The following is a 25,852-nucleotide window of genomic DNA, read 5'->3' on the forward strand; positions in this document are numbered from 1 at the left end:
ATTCAGCAGGTATTTATTGATTATATTCTGTGTGTCATGTATTGTTTGGCACTGGGGCACAAATGTTCAGAGCATCTCCCAGAGCCGTAGTCTAGAAAGAAAGAACAGTGTGTTAGAGATACTAAGACCTCCATGCTGAAAACTACATAAGAGCAGGGGCCTTGTCTATTTTGTTCTACTGTTGTATTTCCAACTCTTAGAATAGAGCTATGGACATATTAGGATTCTCATAATTGTTTGAGAAGAAAATTTGAGAGAGATGGAACAAGGCAAAAAGGGAGAGAAGGCATGAGACAGCTTGGCATGTTTGGTAATTGCACGTACTTCTGTATGACTAGAACACGTTGTAAAATTCATGTCTGAGAGTCGTGAGAGATGATGTTGGAAAGAAATGCAGAGGCCAGAATATGAAGAATATTATCCATCATGGCCAGAAGTTTGGACTCTATCGTTTAGCTTTGGAGAGCCTGTGAGGGGGTTTAAATAGGAATGTCACATGCTACAATTTTATTTTAGAGAGGATATCCTGTTAACAGTGTAGCAAGAAGAGTTAGAAGTGAGATTAGAGGCATGGATATGAGTTGTGAGCCTACTGCAATAGTAAAGCAAAGATATATGGGAGCCTGAATTAAAAATGGGAGTGGAAAGATTTGAGACATGTTTATATGGTAAAATCAGCAGGTCTTGGTAACTAATTAGACTTGAAGAGTATGAGAGAGTGAGAAGAAAGGGTGAGCTCTTGAGTTCTGCCCAGCTTTCAAGGCCCAGCTGAATTGTAACCTACTCCAATTTCATCCATCTTACTACTGATTAAAATAAATAACTGTTTTTTTACCCCTTGTAAAATGTTATATATGCCTTTCTTCTTCTATTGTGGATTTCTTTTTACTAGTAGTTTATTTGTGTGCATTTCTAAATTCCCTCACCAAACTGGAAGGCCCATAACTCAGTGTCTTTGTATTACCTCCTATGGCCTTATCTCTACTGAATGTTCAGTAAATATACAGATTATTAATTAATGCCATACATTTTAATTTAATTACCTCCTGGAAAAAAACTCAGAAAGTTAAATACATGCCTGACACATTTCAGTATTTCAAAATGAAACTAGTTGCAAATAGGTGAAGTTTAACTAAAATTCTTTCAAAAGCACTTTAATTCTAAAAATTCAAAATTAGTAATTGCCAGAAAAGGAAATATTCATAGGAAGAAATTTTAAAGTGAAACCAGGCCATATTGTTTCCGAATTCAGATGAGAACTTACTATTAAAAATCTTGCACAGATTGGAAATGACTAATCAACCTTAGGAAAATGAAATTGGAAGATCTGCCCTAGTACTGTTGATGGCTAAAAATGTTTTTATGTCCAATTTTAACAATGTTGTTCCAGTGTGAAAATTTCAATGATTAGAACTGTTGGATTGGGAAAAAAAATCATTTAATTATCTAATCTATGCAGGATGATCTTGGGCAAATCTCTTGATTTCTGTCAATCTCCCCCTTCAGAGAACAGCCTTAGTTGACTCTTAAAGAATATCACATTTGAGAGGTGTAAAAGTGTAGTGCTAGGTAAGCTCTAGAAAGAGGGAGCAGTGTATAATAATGCAATTAAACTTGGATTATTTCTATGGGTCCTTCTAGCTCTAACCACCTGTGAGTCTATGATTTTAAGTGTTTTAATTTTTTATTTTTAATTTCAAGATTAATTTGAAAACTGAAATCTGTCAAAAAGTCAGTCTTCACCAGTTGCTGTTACACATAATGGGCAAACATTTATACCAGGCCACAAATACAACATAATTGTCTTTGAAATTTAATTCAACAGTTTTATCTTCATAAAGTCTTAAAAAAAAATTAGAATGGTAGAACAGGGATTGTTTTTAACTGTGTTGGAGGCTTAAGGTGCAAAGTTCCCTCATATATCTATCTTCATATTAAGAAAAAAATACTTTTTCAAAGAACAATTATTTTTATTTCAGTGTGATTATGTAATTTCAATGGGGAGTATTATGAAATGAAGTGGAGAGAGTCCAGGATCTGGGTTTTAGAATTGGCTTTGCCCTCAACTAGCTACCGGCTACCCTCTTCGGGCCTTGGTCTCCTCATAAGTAAAATGAGGCGGTGGGATAAATAGTCTGTTTTGTCCCTCTGAACTCAGGAATTCTGTGTCTGTACCCCATCTATAGCAGATCCACAGCTGGAGCTCAATGGTTCATGTGCGACTTATCATCATGAAAAGTAGAACCTAATCATTTCTGTGATATTTAGAAGACCATGGGGATAAAATGTCATTTAGTTGTATTTGATTAAAAGAGCTAACCGAAAGGAAGAAATGTTCATTTTCTCATTTCAAATGTAAACTGATCAGCAAATAAAATCATGGTGCTATAGAGTTATATAATACTGTTAATTACAGATCATTATTAATGTTCTGAAAAAGTTCTGTTCATTAGTGAATCAATTTGCAATATTAGGAATACATTGATGTTAAATGACTCCTAAGTTGGACATCTTGTGACTATCATATGTGGTCCTGTGGTAATGAGTCTTATATCTTGAAGAGTATTTCTGAATTCATATTCACAAATGAATGTTGCCATCTTTATCATAGTTACCTTGGAAGGCTGGCATCTTTTTTCATATCACATCACTAGATACTGTATATACAAAGCACCTACTACTGTGCACTCATGCTACCATATTAAATTGGAGACAAAGTTGAAAAATTGTAGTTATAAATCCTCTCCCTCAAATGCTAGTTTATTTTTTTTTCTTTAAATCACCTTCATTTTGATTCTAAGCCCCAATCTCCCTGTGCTGAGAAGCCATCAATCTCAGTCATCCTCCTGATCCCACACACCATCCAGAGCTGTGCAGAGGCCCTGCATCCTATTGCTTACCTATGCCATACTTAGTTTCCCCTGAGAGGCCTTTTGTTCTAACCTGTGAAGACCGTCTAGGACCAAAGGTTCTGCTGCTTCTGTGCCATGAGGGGCAATCTCTGGTAGCACTGGGAACCCCATGATTGAGGGTCCATCCTCCCTCAGTTCATCATCCAGCCACCTGTTCTGAGATCTTATCACCTGTCAGTCATTTCATTGGTCCTGCACCTTCCTGGAATTTGTCCATCTTTTTCCATCTCTCTTCTACTCAATTTCAGAGAAATCTTTCTGTCTTTTCCTTAAAGACACTACCTACCCAGGATAACTAGCATTCTGTCTTTCTGAGCTTTTTTTTTTTTACTAAAAGATAGAAAAGTGGTTGTCTTCAAAAGATAGGAAAGAGAAAGTTTTTTTTTTTCTGCCATGTAAAAATCCTCAAGCCATGTACATTCTAAATCTCTAAATACCTAGGCACCTGCTTGAAAGAGGAGAAGGGGAAGAAAGAGAGAAAGAGAGAGAGAGGGAAAGAGAGAAGCACATATATCTCAGGAATTACCCTGTTGCACAAAGATAAAGAAAGACATGGTTTTCAAGAGCCTAAATTCAAGTGGGAATGAGTGATCTATAAAAAAACTAAACTTTTCTCACATAATTTTTGTAAAGCCATCCCTGCCATGATTCCTTCTTATGACATCCACTTTTTTTCTTACTGCTTTCTTTCGCTTCCTCCCTCCCTTCTCTCTTTCTTTGTTTCAGAAAGAGCACAGAATTTAGAGTAGGTGAGGCTTGGTTTAGAGTTCTCTTTCCCTCACTTACTAGTTATATGATCTTAATTAAATCACATTATCTCTCTGCACCTGAGTTTTCTTTTTGTAGAAATGGGGATAATGCCACTTGTCCATACTCCCTTACAGGGCTTTTGTTAGATCAAGTAGGAAAACATTAATGCTCAGTAAACAGTGAAGCAGTGTGCAAATATAGGCTTTATCGATTTAATGTAGAGGCAGAGTGGTATGTGAAGGAACACAGGGTTTAGAGCCAGATATACCTGTTTTCAATTCCTGCATTTGCCACTTACTAGCTTAGTGTGATCTTATATGTATAGGTTAAAAAAAAATTGTATCAGGTAATTTTAAAGAAAGAGTTCCATATATGTTTGGAGCATAAGATATATGTTTGAATATATGTATGAACGAGACCCGTGGAAGGATTATTTTGAAACGTTCAGATTTATTTGTTCTTGTGCTTTTGTTAAGCAAAAGTATTGTCCAGACTCCTTATTTTATTATCAACTTGTACAAATTAAAAAATACGGTTTTAGGCCACCCCGTGGTGCAAAGGTTAAGTGAACGCTCCCAGCTGCCACAGCCTGGGGTTCGCATGTTCGGATCCCGGGTGCGGACCAATGCACTGCTTGTCAAGCCATGCTGTGGCGGCATCCCATATAAAGTAGAGGAAGACGGGCACAGATGTTAGTTCATGGCCAATCTTCCTCAGCAAAAAAAAGAGGAGGATTGGCATTGATGTTAGCTCAGGGCTGATCTTCCTCACACACACAAAATATATATATATGGTCTTATGTTAATTTAATGACCCAGGAGAAGGGAAAACCTAGTTGGCTCTCTTTTCAGTTGTAATGCTGGGTGACTCATGAGGCCCAGATGTCACTATTATATTTGATGAGAAATGTATATTAGAATTTTAAAAATGAAAGCTGATGGCTCCAATCACTTATTAACCCGGGACATATGATGAATTTCGCTTCTAATTTCATAAATCCCATTTGTCTCCCACTTTTTGCTTTGTGTTACACTTGACTGGTAATAATAGATCATTTTTTTTCATATGGAAACTTCCTTGATTGTCAGTACATTTCCAAGGGCGTAATCATGATATATTAAAAAATAATCATGTAAATTATAATCATCATCTCACATTTTCCAGAATATTTTTAATGGTGAGGATTTTTCTTTTTGAATATTGATTGGGACTTCCGTGGCTTAGGATAAGGTAATCATATGCAAATTATTTTGATATACTCTTAGTTTAAATCCAGGGTTATAGCAAGACTTGATATTGAGTGTAACAAGAAAGTGGTTTATGGTTTTGCCTGGGAAAAGTTCTTTGTTTAAATTATGCTAAACCTCTATCAATTTTCAAACTGAGGTAAGGTATGGTGGAAGATTTTTACCTACTCATTGATGTATAAAATAAGTATACAGGCTGAGGAAGGAAATTGCTCAGTGTTGAGATTTAAGTATTTACTCCTAACAACTATCCAAAGAATAAGAAGACTCTAAGTGTTTGTTTTAAAGTTACTGTTTAAAATGGTGAAAAATAGGTGCAGCCATGCCTTTTGTGCTGACAGAAATAGGTGCAAGGTTAAGTTATACTAGCACATGTACGTTCAAAAGCAGTGCTTGTACATTTTTACAACATTTACATCTCTCTTATGTTTTACATCCCTCCTCTTCTCAGTTTGATCAGAAGATTTCCTCCATATTATTCTTTGAATAGCAGGCCAACTTTTCTGAGGACTTGATCAGAGGACAGGACTCAGCATGGTAGCTGGTAGCAAGAAATCAAAGCATAATTGTGCCCTGTTTCTGACCACTCTCCCTGAAATAAGTTGTAGCATTCAGGGCAGGGCAATGTTCAAATCCATTATAGGAATTTCCCTTCTTGTTCAATGTACACATGAACTTTTTTTAAAAGTTGTATGTTTAAATATTTTTAATAGTCTGGCTATAATGTATGTTATTTTTCAGACTATTCAATATTATCGGAATAATTGTTTTTATTTTCATACCAGTGAAGCTAATTGAAAGCGCATATTAACTAAGAGCATAACTTTGAGGGGATGTGCTGAGGGTGTCTTGATTTCCAAATCTGCCAGTCAATTAATTTGTTCACACATATGTTTCTTATGGTTCTGGTCTGGTTTCTTGCCCAACTGTGACCTGACTATTTTCTTTATAGTGTGGCCAACTAAAATAGCCAAGAAGTACATTCATGTCCAGTTAACTTTATTGTGTATCTAGAATGATCCAAGCATTTAAAGATTTGCACTGCTGTACATTGTATCCTGTTGTCCTGGCAAAATTATTACTGGCAAATCTTTCACTCTCAAAAGTGTCTTGGTTTAGATGAGAAATTATATCTCACCTTACCAATTAGGTAGATATTGGTCTAGACCTTATTTTTCTTTTTAAACTCGGGAGAAATCTAAAGACACTGGAATTTTAAGTGACTTTCCCAAAGATAAATAGCTACTTAGTGGCAAAACTAGAATTTACCACAGGTGTTTTGACTTAATCCTTGGGCTTTTTCCAGGTCAGATTTGTTAATTTGTCAGTTTTCCAAGTTAGATTTTTAAAGATTTATCTTGTGATTATTTATTGCCAGATATATTCCCTTTCTCTCTCTCTCTCTGTATTCTTGAATATCTTTATGTTTAATATAAAGCATTTAGAGAAATTGAGAAAAATGAGCCATACTAATTGTAAGCTATCTCCAAATGATGAGAAATTGTTGGAAATATCATTACCAGCCAGGTGCTGGAAAGCATTGAAAAGCTAGCAACACAATGCTGCGGCTAGTTTGACCTCATGGAGAGAAATGTGAATTTGTCTTGACCTGGCCAGGCTGTGCCAGAGATTATCATTTTACTGATGCTCTGACCACTTCTTTTGCACTGATCACTCATAACTGATCCAGATCTCATTTGTAACAAATTGAATTCTAGGCAAAACAATTATAATTGTTTTTCTATTTTGCTATCCGCTCTGAAAATCATTATGTGCTTCTAGAAGTTTTTGTTCATACTAAATGGTAATTTTCTGTGTTGGCTAGATTTTTCTAGATATGACGTTTGGTTCAGGAGGACACACAAGAGCCATTCTACAGAAGGAGTCAAATATTACTTTGTATGCCTTAGACAGAGACCCAACAGCTTATGCACTAGCTGAACAGCTTGCAGAATTGTATCCGTAAGTAATATTCTTGTGTAATTATTTAATTTTGGTGCTGAGTCTTACAGGGCTTTGTTTACCATCTTGGAATTTGTTCTCCCTTGAATGATGTTATACTTCACTCCACATGTATTTTTTTCCCCAAAAGAATTAATGTAAATGATGTTTTAGTATCACTTAAAATAATGATATTACTGCATTTATCCTTTTTGAATTCATAAGAATGAATACAAAAATGACTTTTGGCTAAAATTTGAGGATATGTTGAAATCTATCCACGAATAATATTTTGACAAATAACCCATAGTTTAAAAAATGATTTTTAAGGAATTTTATAAATTACAATTTCCAAGAATTTAGTGAAGTATGTGAGAATTCTGCAGAATTCGTGAGGTCACATACATCAATATAATGCAATTGTTTTCCCTGAATTCTTTTTGAAATTCACAAGTAAATTTAGAGCAATCTATCCCTCTGTCAGAATTAGTGAGCTTTCACTGTAGAACTTTTTTTTTTTTTAAAGTTTCAGCAAAGCAGATTTCTTTCTTCCTTCCTTCCTTCCTTCCTTCCTTCCTTCCATCAGCCCTGAGCTATCATCCATGCTAATCCTCCTCTTTTTGCTGAGGAAGACCGGCTCTGAGCTAACATCTATTGCCAATACTCCTCCTTCTTTTTTCCCCCAAAGCCCCAGTAGATAGTTGTGTGTCATAGTTGCACATCCTTCTAGTTGCTGTATGTGGGACGCGGCCTCAGCATGGCCGGACAAGTGGTGTGTCGGTGCGCTCCCGGATCCGAACCCTGGGCTGCCAGTAGCGGAGCGCATGCACTTAACTCCTAAGCCACAGGGCAGCCCCACTGTAGAACTTTTTAAAGATATAAAGTATTGTCTTCACGAGTGGTGAAATCATCTTCCTTTAGAGAAAAATTTTGAATTAGTGAGTTATGTTCGTATGCTATGTTGTTTAAAAGCCATCAGCCTGAAAAAGAAAAGTATCTTGGAGCTAAGATGACTGTCAGCAAATATGTAAAGGGCTATTTTCACGAATGGGGAATTGTTCTATTCTCTCATGTTGCAGAGACTGAAATCAAGAAAATAGATGAGAATCTCAGAGGTACATTTGGACTTGCTGTAAACTAGAGTTTCACTAGTTGTAGCTGTCCAACAATGAGAAGGTCTCTGTGGTGAGGTAGCAAAAGTGCTTCCCTGGGGAAGTGTCATCACAGACCAAGGGTAGAAGTTAGATGACTGATCTAGCATAGTCTTCTTCAGCCTCTCTTGGGGCCGAGACTCTGCAAATCCATCAGTGTGATTAATTCTCCTAATAAAAATGTAAATAAATATACCTAGGTTTCTGTTTGCAAGCTCACAGGGTTTATGGAGTCCTGGAAATCCATTTGACCCTAGGTTATTTTCTTCTAAGAAAAATATGAGGATGTGGTTTAATGACATGGTACTAACTTTTTGTTTTTTTACAACTTTCTCTGTCATTCTGCAATGTAACTTAGGAATATTAGTAATATAGAGGATAGGAAAAGGATTGATATTGTAGGGAAGGAAAAATATGTTTTTCCTCTACCATTCTAAGTTTTCAGCTGGGACTCCTGCAACAAAAGACAGATTAACAAGACGAAAGCATAAAAATTTATTTAATATAAGTTTTACGTGACACAAGAGCCTCCTCAAGGAAATGAAGTTCCGAAGATATGGTTAAACCTGAGAATTTTTATATTAGGTTTGATGAAGAGTGGAAAGTTATGGAAAAACAAGATAGGACAAAAGGTATGAGGTAAGTGTAGTAAGCTGGGAGAAACTTAGCCAAGCCCATTCCTTCCCATTCCCCTTGTCCCTTCATCTTCAGAGATAAGGAGGCTTCTTTCCTCCAGGTATAGGGAATGCCTCTCTCACATGAGGGTCTTGTGACCTGCTTCAGGGGAAGGTCAGAAAGTTCTTCCTGCATGTGCTCTTTCTCAAATTCCTTCAGTTTAAAATATTCAGTATGTCAAGGTGCCTTATTCTGAGGTAGCATGTCCTGAACCCCATCAATATTTATCATATAGGAAGAGTTCTTTCAAAATTGATAAGGCAACAAAATCCAATTTGAAAAATGGGCAAAGGATATAGAAGGGTCATTCATAGAAGATTAAGGTATGAAAAGATGCTCCACATCAGTAGCAGTGATGAAGGAAATGAAATTAAACTAATAATGGTATAATACTTAACACTTATTGGACTGGAAAGACATAACAGTTTTGAAAGTGAAGATACAGGGAAAAGAATACTCATCCATTTTTCATGGAGATCTTTCAATATTAAAAAATATACATAACCTGCTTAGAATTTATCCCATCTAAAGAAAAGAGTCAATATCTAAGGAAACATATCCTTAGGCTTGTATATTACAGACTTTGTGTAGGCATTGTCTGTATATATGATCATGGAGAATTTGAGAAAGAAGGAATTAGTGGTGGGGGGATGTGTGGAGGAAGGGAAAATAATGGTTGAAAAAAACAAACCCAGAGATTGTAGGATCACATCTCTGCCTATGCATGTAAAGTAGAAAATGCCAAGCAATACTATCTATTATTTATGAATACCTACATATGTAGTTATAATATAAAAATATACATGAGAAAGAAAAACACAAATTTGGGCTAGGGATTATTTCTGAGGATAATGGACAGATGGATGGATGGGGTTGTTTGGAAGGATGGACAGATTAGGTAGATTGATTATCTTCTTAAAAATATATGTGTAATTACACTTGTAAAGTGCAAAATAAAGGAAACATTTTGCCATTTCAATGTGAACATCTTTTGAGGAAATATACTAATTTCTTTCATTTATTTATTTATTTTGCTGTTGTCAAAGAGGAGCTTAATGCTTCTCCTGAAAAATCCCATGTTCTTTACTCTGTCAAAACTAAGTCAAAAATAGAAAGTAACATTTTCACAGAGAACTAAGCAATTCATAGATAGGCTGAATTTTAGGCTAACCCGTTTTAGCTCTTACAGAAAAGATGACATGTCAAATCACCTGTTGTTTGAAAACAGACTTTCCCCCATTGCCTCTGAAGACTGTACAAGAAGAAACGCATTTAAATTGGAGCAGTGGGGTGTTGGCTGACTTTTACCAGAGTCGAAGATGGATGTGGGAAGACAATTTTTTGAAACAATTTTTTTTCTGAATTTAGGAATAATATGTGCTCCGTATACTGAGTTTAGAGAATATAGACATGTAAAAAGAAAAAAAAAATCATAATTGATTTCATCATTTGATTGTAATTTTAAGAAGATTATAAAAATGTAATAAGCTGTTCTTTTCACAGTTTATAAAAGTAGAAATGCTCATTAGGGTAAATTTATAATATATAGAAAACTATAAAGAAAAAAATTAAACATTTAAAATTCTACCACCTTGGTCAGTAGTAATGCTTTCGTGTTTTTCATTCCATCTTTTTAATTGTCACTATTTCATTATATTGTGTGTGCTGTTTCTTGCTTGAACTTTCTTTGGTATTGTTGCTTTTTATCCTTTTATGTTAGGATAAAATGTTAGAACACTTTGGCCAAGTTTAAAAAACCATTTTTATCAACTGTTAAATACATAATTAATTTAGAAAGAATTGACATCTTTATTATTCTGCATCCCAATCCAGAAGCATGATGCATCTTTCTATTTATCCCAGTATTTTGTTTCTCATTAATATTTTTTCATAATTAAAACAATAAAATATAGAAAAGTACTGAGAAGAAAATTAAAATAATTCGTAATCCCACCACCAATATTAACAGTTTGGTATATTTCCTTCTAATCATTTTGGTTATATATGTATATGCATTCATGTATGCATACATGTATATTTTACAAAATTTTATTCTACTTATATATTATCAGCACATTCATATTTCATTAAATTATCTTAAAGAATAATTTTACTGGTTGTAGAGTATTTTCTTCATGTAAATATAGCAATTTGCCAGAATTCTAATTCTAATATAGTCTTATCCATGTGCATATTACTGCTATTTTAAATTTTTCTATGCTATATTATTTTAGATATACTTCCTATAAACTACAAATAGCAGATGTACTTTGTGTAAACAAATCTGAGTATGTTTTCTATAAAGGGCTAATTAAATCAGGATATGCTTGCTCTTTTTCTGTCATCTTGTTTTATATTTTTTATTTTTATGTTTTATTGAAATTTTCTTTGGCTTTTAAAATTTCTTTTGTTAATATATATGTTAATATACATATTTGGTTTTGCCTTTTTTTAGTGATTTTGATGACATACCTTTTATTTTTTAATTTACTACTGGCTGATCTTAGTATGTTTTAAGTTAAAAGTATTTAAACATTTTTTATTGTTAAGTATGCAAAATAAGATAATATTTATTGATTAATCATCCCCGTAAGGTGAGAAATTAATGCTTTCATTTTTATTTTCCTTTTCTTTCCCACCCCACTTCTTGGCTTTTAAAATATTATCTTGGACTATTGACAATAATATCTACTATTATGATAATTATTAATTAGCATTTGCATTGTTTGGCAGTCCTATCTAAAATAATTTAGACTTAAATCCATTTAATTCATTTCAATGCACCCCACTAGCCTTCTTATAATACTACAAGTTCCACTTTGAGTTCTTTATGTCAGCTCATGTCTCAGTCAATTGATTACATCTTTAAGTAGTTTTTTAATAAATATGTGAAAGGGAAGCATCTCTCCCTTTGTCTACCTGAGACTGTTACTCGTGCTTTTTTACATAGGCAACAGCTAGATTTAGTATAGCATTTGGGGAATTTTATAGATATTGCTCTTTTTCCTCTGACATGTAGTGTTGTGGAGAAGTCTGAGGTCAACCCAGTTTGTCTTCTCTTTTCCCAGGTGATCTGTTTCTCACTCCTTCCTCCCATCCCCAGGCTGGATGCATACTAGATGTATTTCTTTGAACATTTTTCATATCATAAATTTCACTAAGAAATATTACTAATTGGTTTCTTTTCATTAAATTTCCATGTCCTATTTGGACAGTCTTGGCCAACGGCTCAGGCCTTTTCCCTCCAGAGGAGCTTCTTTGTTAGCCTGTGCCCTCTCTTTTTCCTGTGTTCTAGCTCATGAGCACTTACCGGTTGTTGGTTGGAGTTATCTGTCCCACGTGTCCTTCATCTCCTCTGTTAGTGTTTTCTGCTACTTTCACTTTGCCTCAGTATTCTGGGAAATCTCTTCAAGTTTACTCTATGTGTACAGATTTGGTTTTCTACAGTGTTGACTATAGTTTTTACTGTAGCCTCTTGTTCAAGTTTTAATTCAGCTATTGTAAGTTATCTTTCCTTGTAACCTTATTTAATTTGTTGACCTGTTCTTTTCTGCCAATTCCTTCTTATTTCCTCTTGTTCTGTCATCTCATTTTTATGTTTTATTTCATAGTCAGCAGAACTTTGTTGAAATGTATGGAGTATATGCATTCTAAACTTTTCTGTTTTTTTTGTAATAAATCCTTTTCAACAGTATGCATTTGCTCTGTATTTTTTTTGACAGGATGATTGGCCCTGTGTAACATCTGTTGCCAATCTTCCTCTTTTTGCTTGAGGAAGATTGTCCCTAAGCTAACATTCATGCCAGTCTTCCTCTATTTTGTGTGTGGGACACTGCCATAGAATGGCTTGATGAGCGGTATGTAGGTCAGCGCCCGGGATCCGAACCTGTGAACCCTGGGCCACCAAAGCGGAGCACACGAACATAACCAGTACACCCAGGCCAGCCCCTCTGTATCTTTCTTGAGTACAAAGTTCTCTTTCTTTTCTCTTCCAGGATCTGTTCATAGGCCCCATCTAGGTTGTGTATTTATGTGTGTAGTTTTCACAATTTGTATAGATTCTCCTTTCACTCACTTTTACTCATTGTTCAGTCATGTGGGACTGGAATCTTCGCTTCAGATTTTAAGCTAGAAAATTACTTGAGGTACATAGTCTCCTACTGCAAAAATTTTAGCATTTGGGAGTCCTTTTCTAGGACCTGCCAATAGGAGGAGAGTTCTATTTTCTTATTCTTACTGGAGAATGCAATTCATAAAAGCTACTGCTCCCATAATGTATTACTTCTGTGGCTCTTCCAGTCTTTCCATTCTAGAAAGATTCTTCATATCCAGGGCATGTTTTGACAGCACCTATCTCTTTCTGCCCTTGGTGTTATTGCATTATATGAATTGTAATCCCTAAATGGATGTAGTAATAAAGGTATTGGTGGCTGGGTATGAAGAGGTGGCAGGGTAAAATGGCCCCAGTAGCCTCAGAGTGTTCCTATCTACACAGTTTAAATGATTCCTTTAGGTGCTCTCTTGTGTCTCTGAGGCAATGGGTGTAAATGGAACATTGTAAACCTTTTAGCTAACTGGCTCCACTGCTTTGAATCAGGGTCCAGTCTTACCTTTGGTAAGAAGAGATATTTTTCTTGTATTCTGCCACATCTTTAAGGAACATTTTTAGTTATTGATACCGTTTGAACTTCCATTGTTTTGTTTGTTTTCAGAGATGATTAAATAGGTATTGATAACTGGCCTCCATCTTTTCTATTCAAGTTTGCTCCATGGTCATTGAATTGGAGAGTTACAAGTATATTTACCCCTATAATCTGATCAGTTCTAAGTGGTATAGTCTGTTCTCTAGCACTTGAAGTTTACCATTTACCTTCTCTTCCTGTTAAGCTACTACTTCTTATTGTTGGTTAAATTCACACAGGAAGCCAGGGCAAAGGCAAATCTAGATCTCATGGCTTCAGGCTCACTGCTTGTGTTCTTTCTACCACACAGTAGTATTATACTGGAAGCAATTTAGTCACATTCTTTAGCAGAGCCAGGACTCAAAGCCAGGCATTTTGTCTCCACGGCCAGTGTAAAAATCATATAAAGGAATATACGACCTTAAACAGCTCTACCTACGTAAAATGTAGACTGCTAGAATTAGATATGGGACGCAGCTGTTACTAATCTTACTAACCATAGGAGGTCAGTTCTGCTATGCACTGTCAAAATGAAAGAATTTCTATAAATATAAACAAGCATGAAAAAAAGACAGCCTGGAAAAATTCACTAAACCATTTTGAACTATTGGTGATGGTCTGTCACCTCTTCACTTTCTTTGTAATACAAACATTACTAAAACAGGATATTGTATTTTCCCCCACTGAATACTATTAAATATAACCTTTGCCCAAGGGATAACAGCCTTGCAAGATGAAGGTGTTTGGGGAGGTGAAAGTACTTGACTCTCTGGTTTACTGAACATTTAGTTCCAAGGCTTGAGAAAACATGTATTGTACTAAGTAGTTTTCAGGCAGTCTGACAGTTCTGGTGGTTCCAAGGGGATTAGGATATATAGTCCGTGCCTTCACAAAGCTTAAGACGTAAGCAGAAAATAGATAGGGAAAATAGATAATTTCACCATTAATGATTTAATTGCAATTGTGATTATAGCTAAGGATGAGTATAATATGTTCTAAGAGCAATATGTTCTAATCTAGTCTAGAACATCTGGAAAGACTGCCTGAGTATGTGAATTCAAGTCAAGACCTGAAAGACTAGTGACTGTTGGCTAGATGAAAAGGGAGGGATGGTGGAGTCAGAGAGAGCATTTGGAATAGTAAGAACAGAATATTCAAAGATCTTTAGCAAGAAAGAGAACATCCTATTAAAGGGACTGTAAATTGAGTCATGTGAATGAGTGAGAGGGAGAGGAGGAGGAGTGGCTAGAGAGGTAAGCTAGGGCCAGATCAGACAGGACCTTGTTAAGGATTTTGGACTTTATCTTAAGAGCAAAGGGACGGCAACAAAGTGTTTGAAACAGGGAACTTGCATGATCATAGTTGCATTTTTAACAGATTATTCTGCCCACTCTATGAAGAATGGGTTGGAGGAGGGTAAAATTGGAAAGGATTCAGTGAGACCAGTTAAAAGGCTAGGAATTGCCACTCTATGTGAAAGCTGATGATTGTTGGGCCTTGAAGATTTTCTTTTTCTTGATCCTCCTATTAGAAACTCTACTTTGCTTTAATGATCCCTAGCTTCTGGTTTTAATGGGATTCTAGAAGGTTAAAATAGTTTATTCCAAGGTAAAATTATGTGGCATGTTTATAGGTAAAATTGAAGTTAATATTGTGACAGTAAATTTTAACAGACCCTTTAAGAATTCCCACTCATCTGACTTGGCCAATATACGGAAGGAGACAAGGAATAAGTAAATTCAATCCTGCTGTGTTCCCAAGTCTTGCAGAGTATTTGCATTTTCACAGACTTTCAGTAATTACATTTCCTCCAGAATCTGCTCCACCACTTGGTTTTCCTCTCTAGGGAAATGGCACCACCTGGGAACATACACTCATTTGTTGGATGCAAGAGCCCAGGCGCTAGTCTCACTGAGCCATTCCCTTTCCCTCACCCCTTGTGTATAGTCAGCAGTGAGGATCTTCAGTTCTCCCTAAGTTGTGGCAACTTGAATCTCTTTTCCTCCTTCACCGTATAGCTCTGGAGCCAGACTACTGTTTTTTTGAATCCCAACTCTGCCATTTACTCACTGTAAAACCTCGGATAAATTAGTTAACCTCTCTATTCCTCAGTTTCCTCATCTTTAAGATGGGGGTAATAATAGTACAAGGTACAATAGTACAACAATAGACAAGGTAATAATTCCTTGTCTACTACCTTCTAAGAATGTTGTGAGGATTAGACTTAGAACACCTTTTAGTGAGTCATGAAATCATTTTATTGGGTCTTGATCAGCATTTTAGGGAATGGAATGGAATAGGATAGGAAATATCATGGTACATCACATGAGGTTAAATTCAGTATTGTTTCCAATAAAGTAATATGTATGTATACATATATACACGTATATGTTGTATTTTTGTATGTGGGATTGCTGTTAAACTATATTTCTGACTATGTATCTTGATCAAAATTTTTTGAAAACTTCTGTCCTATATGGCTACATTCTCTGTATTTATTCATATTGTGTTCTAAATGTTCACTGAAGACAGAAACTTTGTCTAATGTGTCCATATCCCTAGAACCAAGCTCTGTGCTTGCAATGTATATGGAAGTTAAAAAGTATTTGGTTATGGTTCAAACAAAACAGAAACCAATGAAGTAGATGACAATTATACTTTCTAGGATCCTGTTGCCTGGAAACCCCAATTTGCCTAGAGAATTAGAACCCCCTGAAAACTGCTGTCTGTTAACCTGTACTTTGCCTAATTGTCTTGCAATGAATGAGCTAGAATGTGGAAATATAGACACTGACTAGGAAGAAGGACACATGGTTGGGAAGTGGAATAGAGTTTCAAAGTAAGAGTTATAAACATTTATAGTGTATGACAGAAAATAATTTAACTTTTCTCCTGACTTGGGACTATAATAGTACCTTGGAGAAGGAATGATGAACAGGCTCAGAGAAGTACCTTATCCCAGGTTTACCAAATGAACTGCTTTTCTCAGTTTTCTAAGTCAACCCTTACTCTTCTGAATTCCTACTAGGTATGCTGGATAGTCTCCATTTGCCCCTAGGTCCTCCCTCCACCCTTGTCCACAGTGATCCCTGGAAGAAGGCTTTTATGGATTTATTAACTGCCTTCCTTGTCTTCTGCCTTCTGGTTGGGTTCAGAGAATGGGAGGCTCTGGCAGCAAGTAGAGGCAGAGGAGAGTGAGGTCAGAGTGTGCGTAAGCAGTGGCCACATTCCTCTTCAAAGATGACTGTTCCCAGGCCTCTCCTACCAGATGCAACTCTGGCTCTTTGGGATCTCAGGTGCCACTCCTTGCCTTTGCGTCTTCACCTCTTAGCTTCGGGTGCCTCTCACATCCCTTTTTGACCTTCCTTAAACCAGTCAGACCTTTGTAAATAGCCTCTTTAAACTTTTTCCAGTTACCCTGCTTGGATGTGCCATTTTTTTCTTGCCAGAAACTTTGCAGGTTCACAAGGTCTCTGAACCTTCTTTATCTCTAGCTGTATTTTTCCCCTTTGGATTCATCTAGATCTGACTTATGACAAATGTCTACCCCATTGGTAGGGAAGCAGTCTAGATTTTGGAATCAAATAGTCTTGGTTTGGAATCTTAGTTCTGCCTCTTTCTAGCTGTGGGATTTTAGATAAGTGACTTAACTTCACTGAGTTTTTATTCTCATCTCTAAAATGAAGTATTGTTAATATGTACCTCATGGTGTATTATGAGGATTAAATAAGATTATGTAGTTAAATTGTTTAGCACAAAATTATTTAATAAATGTTAGCTATAGTTGCTTTGTTATAATAATTATTGCATAAGATAATATGTAATTATACTAATTATTGTCATTATTCTAAGTCTGCAGTTTCATTGGCATGTACCAAGATGATGATTGGCTTTTATTTCCTGTCTCTAGCTGCTTGGTTCCTTAACATGCACAGATCGGAGTTGGTCTAAGATTTGAGGTATGGGACACTGCATCCAACTTCCTTCACCTTGCAAAGTGTTCTGGCCTCTGCATTTTATTATAGGCTCTCTTTCCCATTGTTAGTGCAAATATTGTCACAATTCCAAACACTGCTCTACTGAGCTATATCATTGTCTTCCTTCCCCCCAGACTTACTTTTTATTGGTTGTGATTGCTCTATCAATTCTTGGCTTCAGGCCAAAATAACTACTATTTTATTAATGTCATCAACCAATCAGAGACCTTTCCTGTGCATCTTCTGTTCTTTGGCTCTCTCCTTCTTCTGTATTCATATGCTGCTGGCTTCCCAGAAGCTACTTTTTTCTGATTAAAAAAGATTGAAGGTTTTCCAAGGTTTAATTTTTAGGTGTCTTCTTGTTCTGAAACCTGAAAATTCTGGAAGGCTGATTCCTGAGTCGTCTTCATTACCTGTAGATTTAAGTTCTTATTATTGATTATTTAACTTATTATTGGCATGAGGAGAGAGAGTCTGCAAGCATTTATTTTAAGTAAACTCTTTGGTTTCTGTTTTCTGACAATACAAACTTAACTATAGACCTATATAATTAACACCTCTATACCCATTTCCAAGTGGTACTATAGATTTATTTCTTCACTGAGAACATTTGACTTAAAAGTTTATAAAACTGATTCATGGAAGTCAACATGTATGTATATATTTGAAATGCAAATGATATTTCATATTGTGATAACTATGAGAAAATGAATTGCCTCTTCATGAACTTAATCCATTTTTATTGCGTACGTCATTTGAACATATCCATATGGTCCCAGGATAATAATAGCAGCTTGTTCAGCACAAGAATGACTATACCTAGAAAGACTTCATTTTATTTTATCTTGGGTAAACAATACATATTTAGAGACATATTTTATTACATATGCAAAAATTTTAGTGATACCCTTTATGTTTGGGCTTCTCAGTTATTAAAAGAATGAAAACAATAGTTGTATTTTCTCTAACATCATAAACTAATTAAATAAAAATAAGTTTTCTATAATTAAATGTATAATCTTCCTGTTCTCTACACGCTCACTTTTGCCTGATATTTAAAGCAAAACTGAGACAAACAGCTGCTGAATTGGATTATCTACTTTAGTATTTTATTCTTGTTTTCTGAGAGAATACAATTTAAATTTAATGTACAATTCAACATTCATTGTAGTGCCTGCTGTGTATCGGGAAGTAGCCTGGCATGGGGAACGCTCAGAAGCCCAAGGTAAGGTCCCTGTACCACAAGAGAGAGTTCATTCTCTACTAGATAGACGAGTAAACCACTAATAAGATCAGGTAGGTAACTCTCCTGGAAGGGAAAATACCAAGTGTATTCTAAACCCAAACTTAAATTATTTGAGGAATATTTATTCTTATTTTCTCTGTTAGTATTGTTTGTTACTCATTTATTTCAATTCAAGAAACCCTATTTTGGAGCAGATATTAAACTAAATTCTGGGAATATACCTGGATAAAAAGAGCAATATCATCCCTTCCAGCTTTATCAGGAAAGACAGATATTAAACAGCTGTTTATAATAGAGAGTAATGAGTGTTAGGACCCAAAAGTATTAGATATTATGGAAATAAGCTTTTATAGCATGGAAGAAGTTACTCTATGTTATTTAAATAAAATACCATTACTACAAATATTTATGAGAAGGAAGAGTACTCATTACATAGGACATATTATGGACATTTCATAGGACAATTAAAATGTCTGTAATAACAGGATATCACTGATCAAGTTAAATGAACTATTCAAGTAACACTTCTATACAGCAAGCTTTATTCCATGGTAAAATTCTTATAGCTTTTCAATGATGAACCATAGCTTTCCAGATAAAGTTAAACTCTTTGGCTTACCACAGGAGGCATTGAGGATTTGACCTCTGTCTTTTCTCTAGATTCATCTCCTATGACTCCACACCAGTCTCCTCATACCCTCCATGAAATACTAAACTACTTTTGCATAAACTCACTGTGTTATGTCTATGTCTACTTGCTGTTCATTTACTTGGAGCATTATTTACACCACTTATCTTTCAAGACTAAGCACTACGCCCTCTGAGAAATCATCAGTGACTCTCCCAGTTTGATTTAATATCTCTCTTCTGTTCTCCATCACACCCCATGCAACCTTTATCCAAGCTCTTAACACATTGCTCTGTTGATTTACTTCCATATATTATATGCTCCTTAAAGCATGGCTGTTGTCTTACCTGACTTTGTACCTTCAAAATTCTGTAATACTCGATTAATGTCATATGGTTGGATGGATAAATGAATGGATGATGATTTTTCCACTTTCTGCATCAAAAGTGTAGGAGAAGAAATTAGACGTAATTTGCTGAGTTTATCTTGCTTTCCATTCGCAATGTAAACAGAACCCTTCTAAATCTCCAAACCACTGTTTGAAATAATGTTGTTAGTCTAGATCTAGGTTCTAGAGAGAATTAAAAGGCTAACTGTAGATTCACCTCCTCACTAATATTTATTAAGAAATATTAGGAGATAAACTCTGATTAGATATAGTATACCTTCCAATGAGCTCAAAGCCCTTATTACCAGCTTTTACTATAGAGAGACTAGTTATCACTCCTGTTTCCACTTGAAGTCCTGCACACTGAGGTTGTACATGGGAAAATATATATTCCCATTAGAAAAAGGTGTTTAGATACCGTATATTATAAGAAACTTTATTCCATTCTCCAATAATGCTAGTCTGTTTTTCTTTCACTGAAACTGAAAAATTCAGATTTGGCATGTCAAACTCCTATAGATAAAATTAATCATTTCCTTTAAAGAAAAGTCAACACTATATGACATTAAATTATCATATAATAATTAAAGATATCAGGATACATAGAATAATTTAGAAAATACTTTTTATATTAACACCCTTACTTATTTTGTATCTTGTAGAATTATTTTTCATATTAGCAAGTATATTAAAAGGAACATATTGTGTGCAATGTGTAGGCTCAGTGTAGGATTTTCTGCACTAAAACTTTGCAATGATATTGATTAATTGCTGGATTTCAGGCACCTTTCTAACCTGCTTTTTAGTGGGTGTGAGAGGGTTTATTTGTAAGAGATATTGCTACTGACAGAATTTTATCTTTTTCTCCTGGAATCTCAACAGCAATTCCCATGTTATAGGCATCCCCAGAAAGCTCGTCAAAGGATTTCCACCCACACTCTGAATATCTAACAGGGCTTGACCCATTTTTTCCCTTATTAAGGTAGCAGCATATGCATCATGGGGAAAAATAGAATTAGAGTAAGTCTAAGCTTGGGATTTCAAAAAGTTATCTACCCATATGCAAGGAATTGAAGTGGAAAGCAAAATTAGTCTTTATTTCTTATTATATCCCTAATAATCTAATTTCCCACGTTAAGAAATCACATCTGCTATCATGAATATGGTTTTATTTTGAGTGGCTTAAAATTTATATTATCAAATGCAGTGAATGTAAATGCCAAAAATGGAGCACATTATAAATCAACAACACTCCTTTGTACTTGATTTTTAGGACACAAAGTAATTTTTTTTATAAACCACTTTGTTGAGACAGGATTGACATACAAAAAGCTGTACATGTATAATGTATACAACTTGATGAATTTGGAGATAAGTATACATCCATGAAACCATCACCAAAGTCTATGCCTTAAACATGCCCATTACCTCCAAAAGGTTACTCCCACCCTCTTTATTTATTATTGTTATTTTTTGTATAAGAACACTTAACATAAGATCTACCCTCGTAGTAAATTTTAAAGTATACAGTACACTATTGTTTACTCTAGGCTCTCTGCTGTACAACAGATCTCTAGGACTTATTCATCTTGTACAACTCAAACTTTGTACCCTTTGACTAATGCCTCCCCAAATCTCCTTCCTCCTAGCACTTGGTGACCACCATTTGTTTCTCTGCTTCTGAGTGTGACTATTTTAGATAGGACAAAAAGTAATTACCTTACTGGTTAAATAATATAGATAGAAATAATTAAATGAAGACTAACACTTTGAGTAGTAATACTAGTAGAATTCTTTAAAAGCAAGCAAAATAATTATAATATAGAGAATAAGGTATTTTAAAAATAATTTTGCTCATATAAATGATCACATCTTGCTATTAAATTTCTTTTTCCATCTGACCCATAAAATTCTTTTTTTTTCCCTTACGGCATCAAAATACTCGTATATAGACTGGCTGATTTGTTTTTTAGCCTAAAGGATAAAAGTCTCTTTGGAATATAAGACTACCTTCAGTTTTTCCCTCTCATTAACTGTCTGACTTTGGGCAAGTTACTCTATGTGTCAATCATCTCATCTTCGTGATGAGTGAGGTATCATAAGTGAGAAAATGATGCTTGATTATTTAAATAAATGTTATTTGTTGTTACCATAGCAGTTGCTTCTTCTGCTGTTATTAATTTGGAGTCAGTCACCTAGCTAACATCCTAGTACAAACACGAGTGATGTATTCACTTCTCTTTTATAGTTATTCTATCATCTGTCTATATTCACTGTTTTGAATTCCTTCTTCCATTCTCTCTTGGATTCACTCAAGTAAGGTTTTTAACTGCCGCACCTCCAAACTCTCGCAAAACTCCTCCTGCCAAAGACACCAGTGATATCCACATTAACAAATTCAATGGTCAGTTCTCATTCCTCATCTTCCTTGAACCATCAGCATCATGATATAGTTGACCACTTTCTCCTTCTTCAAACTATTTTATTTGGATTTTTTGCTTTTCCTCTTCCCTGAAATGTTAGCTTCTTGTCAAACTCCTTGGCAAGTTCCTTCTCATCTTCCACTTATATGTGTGCTTTTCCGGGGCTCATTCTGCAGGCCTCTTTTCTATTGATGCTCACTTTCTCAATAACTTTATCCAGCCTCAGCCCTTTAAAAACTATCTATGCATTAATGACTCTCATATTTTTATCTCTAGACTTATCCATCCAATTGCTTAGTTAACATCTCCACTTGGCTGCCTAACAGAAATTTCAAAGACATCCAAACAAAGCTCTTGATCTTCCCCTTGAAACCTGCTTTGTCCTGAGTCCCATCATCTGTTAAGGGCAATTTTATTTTTCTATTTTCTCAGGCAAAATAAAATAAAAATTTTTTACTTAAAAAAGAAGAATTTTCTGTCTTTTTCATATGCCAGTACAATTCTCTCTGGAAATCCTAATAGCTGTACCTTTAAAATGTATACAAAATCTGACCCCTATATACTACCTTAGCAATACCTCCCTGATCCAAGCCACCGTCATCTCCTACCTGGATTTTTGTCTCCTATCTGGTGTCCCTGCTTCTGCCATTGTAATATTTTTGTAGTCTATTCTCAGCACTAAGACAAGTTATCCTCGTGTCAGTCTTGTGCTCTGTGACCACCTTCTTTCTTACCCCATTCCAGCCTCCTCAGCCTCCCAGCCTCCTTGCTATTCTTTCAATATTCCAAGCATGCTTGGAACAGTTAGAGAGAGATGGATGAAAAGATACTTGAGTTAGAAATTGGATAATGGAGAACCTGTTAATCTGCTGATGTGTTCCCACCTTGAAAAAAAAAGCCAAATGGAATTATTTAGCAAGATGATTTTCAGAAAAGGAAGGATGTATTTTTAACAGCTTATCAGATTTCTCAAAATAGTAAAATACTCTGGAAGCATTTCTTGAAATATTGTTTTATTCTGGAAACACAGTCATTTGTTCATTTATTCAGCATAGATTTGTTGAACACCTACAATGTGCCAGGCACTTTTCTCAGTGCTTGGGCTAAATCAGTGAACAAATCAGACAAGAGCCTGCCCCCTTGGGAGTTAATCTATAATAAACAGTATAAGGAAAGTTGTCTAGTCTGTGAGAAAGTAATACATGCTATGGAAAACCACCAGAACAGAGCAAAGGGGATTGAGAATGTGGGGGAGTGTAGACAAAGCTAGTGGAAATTTTCATTTGCATAAGTGGATTTTCATTACGAATGGGACATTTGAGCAAAGACTCAGAGGAGATGAGAAATGACCATGGGATGGATCTGGGAGGATGAACATCAAGGCAGAGGATCATCCAGAGCAGAGCGAAGGCATGGTGGTTATAACATGCAGGCCCAGGGTGCTCAAGGAAAAGCAGGGAAGTCTGGGTGGGGAGTAAGTAAAGAGCAAGTACAGTGTGAGCCTAAGAGATGATGTCAGAAAGATAATGGGTGGGAGAGAGGGTGCAGTGTTCAGAAGACATCACGCAGAGCTTTGTCGGCCATTGAAGGAACTTTGGCTTTTACTCTGAGTGAAATGGGAAGGCATTGCAGATTTTTGGGCACAGGAATGAATGACATTGTCTGACATGTTTCAAAAGCATCACTCTGGTTGCTGTGTTGAAAGTACTCTCAAGGGTCCAAGGGCAGAAGCAAGGAAGCTAGAAACAGGGGGTTATTAAAATTAAATCAATAAAACTCTGTTTAAAATTCTGAACTTGACTAGAATTGTGAGAATGTCAGAACCAGGTATTTGATAAAAGAGCTATACATGTGTTTGCATGTTATTAGCATGCACTTGTTTGTCAATTGTTCTTAAATATTCATGCTAAAATTCTTGTTACTATACTTAGATTTATTGATTTCTTCTCATGCTTTGCACCTTCAATCTACTCTGGAGTATGAGCAACTCAAAGACGGAAATGATGCCTTATTCACCTCTGTATTCTCAGTGCTCAAAATTTTTTTCTTGAACTAAATTAGAACAGCTCAAATATACTGTTAATATGCAAAAATTATCCTAGAAAGAGAGCTAAAGGATAAATTCCAAGTAGTAAACTTTAGTCAGTTATAATTTAGAAAGCATCATTTCTAGAATATAAAAGTGCTCATTTCGGGCCGGCCCCGTGGCTTAGCGGTTAAGTGCGCGCGCTCCGCTGCTGGTGGCCCAGGTTCTATCCCCGGCGCACACTGACGCACCGCTTGTCCGGCCATGCTGAGGCCGCATCCCACATACAGTAACTAGAAGGATGTGCAGCTATGACCTACAACTATCTGCTGGGGCTTTGGGGAAAAAAATAAATAAATAAAATTATAAAAAAAAAGGTGCTCATTTCTCCAAATGTAAGAAAAGAATTTCATCAGTTTATAAAGTCATAAGGTAGTTTCCTTTTCTAACTTGATCCATTATATTATTGCACTTCACTTTCATCAGTGTCTTTCCTTTGTTTTTGGTAGACAAAACTCCAGTTTTTTCTTACTTGGACTTTCTGTATCTATTTTAACTTCAAATGAAAAACTAAATATTAACAACTGTCTTGAAGAATTAGGAAAAAGGACCTCGAGAGCCAATCTGACTAGTAATTTTCAGAGTGTCCTCTGTGAACCCTGGAGGAGTTTCTTGGCGGCTGCTGTAAAGGGGAAGGGTTGGCTAAGCTGGCAGAGAACTAAATCCCACAGATCTAGCCCAACCTTCTGCAGGAGTTGGTTACTGGCAGAGACCAAATTTCTTACATTGTTTTGCAGACATCATATTGTTTTAATAATTTTGTTAACCTAAGTATCTGTTATTGAGTGAGTGTTTGTTCTTTTGAAAGAGGATAATATGGATTAAACTTTATAGCCAAGACTGACCAAATGTATTTTTATAATCCCTAATAATAAGAGGTCTTATTGAGGACAAAATATAATTCTGTGTCATAATTGAAAGATAAGGAAAAATAGCATGAGAGTAAAAATAGTATGTTTTAAAACTGACATTCTAGAGGAATTTTTAGATGATTTTGAAGATAACTGTCAAAGAGAAATTCCTAAAATGTATGGAGTCTTGGTGCCGTCATTGGTATGAGTGTAACAGTTTCCCAGCAGGACTGCTCCAAGCAGAGATTGCAGAGATTCAGTTAGCTGTGAAAATACCGGTTAGAATTAGTCTCATGACTTCTTGTGGTCACACCGTTTCTCGCTCAGCAATAGAAATTTATGCAATACAGTATTTAGTGCAGTTAAAGTAGTTCAAGTGGGAAAGAATATCTAAAAACATAAACAGATGTGTTTGCTTCCCTGAATTTCCATGGTGGAAGGCCCTTTTATCTTCCTACTTGTTTTAATAAAATGATATTTATCATAACTATTAATAGTTCGACTACTTTTTTGGGAGGAAAACTTATTCTGTTTTTCTCCCTTTTGTCAATGTTATAGCAACCAAATACCTAAGCACAGATATTAGTATTAAAGTTTAATTCAAATTAGGAATAGCATTCCAGGATCTCCAGGTGGGTTATGGTAGCAGTATATAAGGTGAGGGGCAAACCGTCTGTTTTATTGACCATTGAAAGCTCACCCTAACTGTGCATAGCCTCACCTAATTCAATACCTGTATTTCCGAGAAAGTTGCTTCTTCCTCTGTTTTCCACAGGAGAATGTCATATTCAAGGAACAAATAGCAACTTCTGAGTAAACCCTTGTTTTAGTTATCTAAAGCTATGTAACAAACCATCACAAAACAAAACAACCAGCATTTTATTATATTCATAGT

General features: G+C 35.6%; 1 protein-coding gene across 3 annotated transcripts in view; it reads left to right on the plus strand.

Annotated features, from left to right (window-relative positions):
* Positions 1-25,852, plus strand: part of METTL15 (methyltransferase 15, mitochondrial 12S rRNA N4-cytidine) — a 191,744-nt gene that overhangs the window by 77,395 nt on the left and 88,497 nt on the right. For all 3 annotated transcript variants that reach the window (XM_058546180.1, XM_058546179.1, XM_058546178.1), the window contains exon 3: positions 6,735-6,871. In XM_058546180.1, coding sequence (XP_058402163.1) covers positions 6,735-6,871 — 137 coding nt within the window. The remainder of the gene's footprint in view (positions 1-6,734; positions 6,872-25,852) is intronic.

The sequence above is a fragment of the Diceros bicornis genome, chromosome 7, assembly GCF_020826845.1.
Source record: "Diceros bicornis minor isolate mBicDic1 chromosome 7, mDicBic1.mat.cur, whole genome shotgun sequence".
NCBI lineage: Eukaryota > Metazoa > Chordata > Mammalia > Perissodactyla > Rhinocerotidae > Diceros > Diceros bicornis.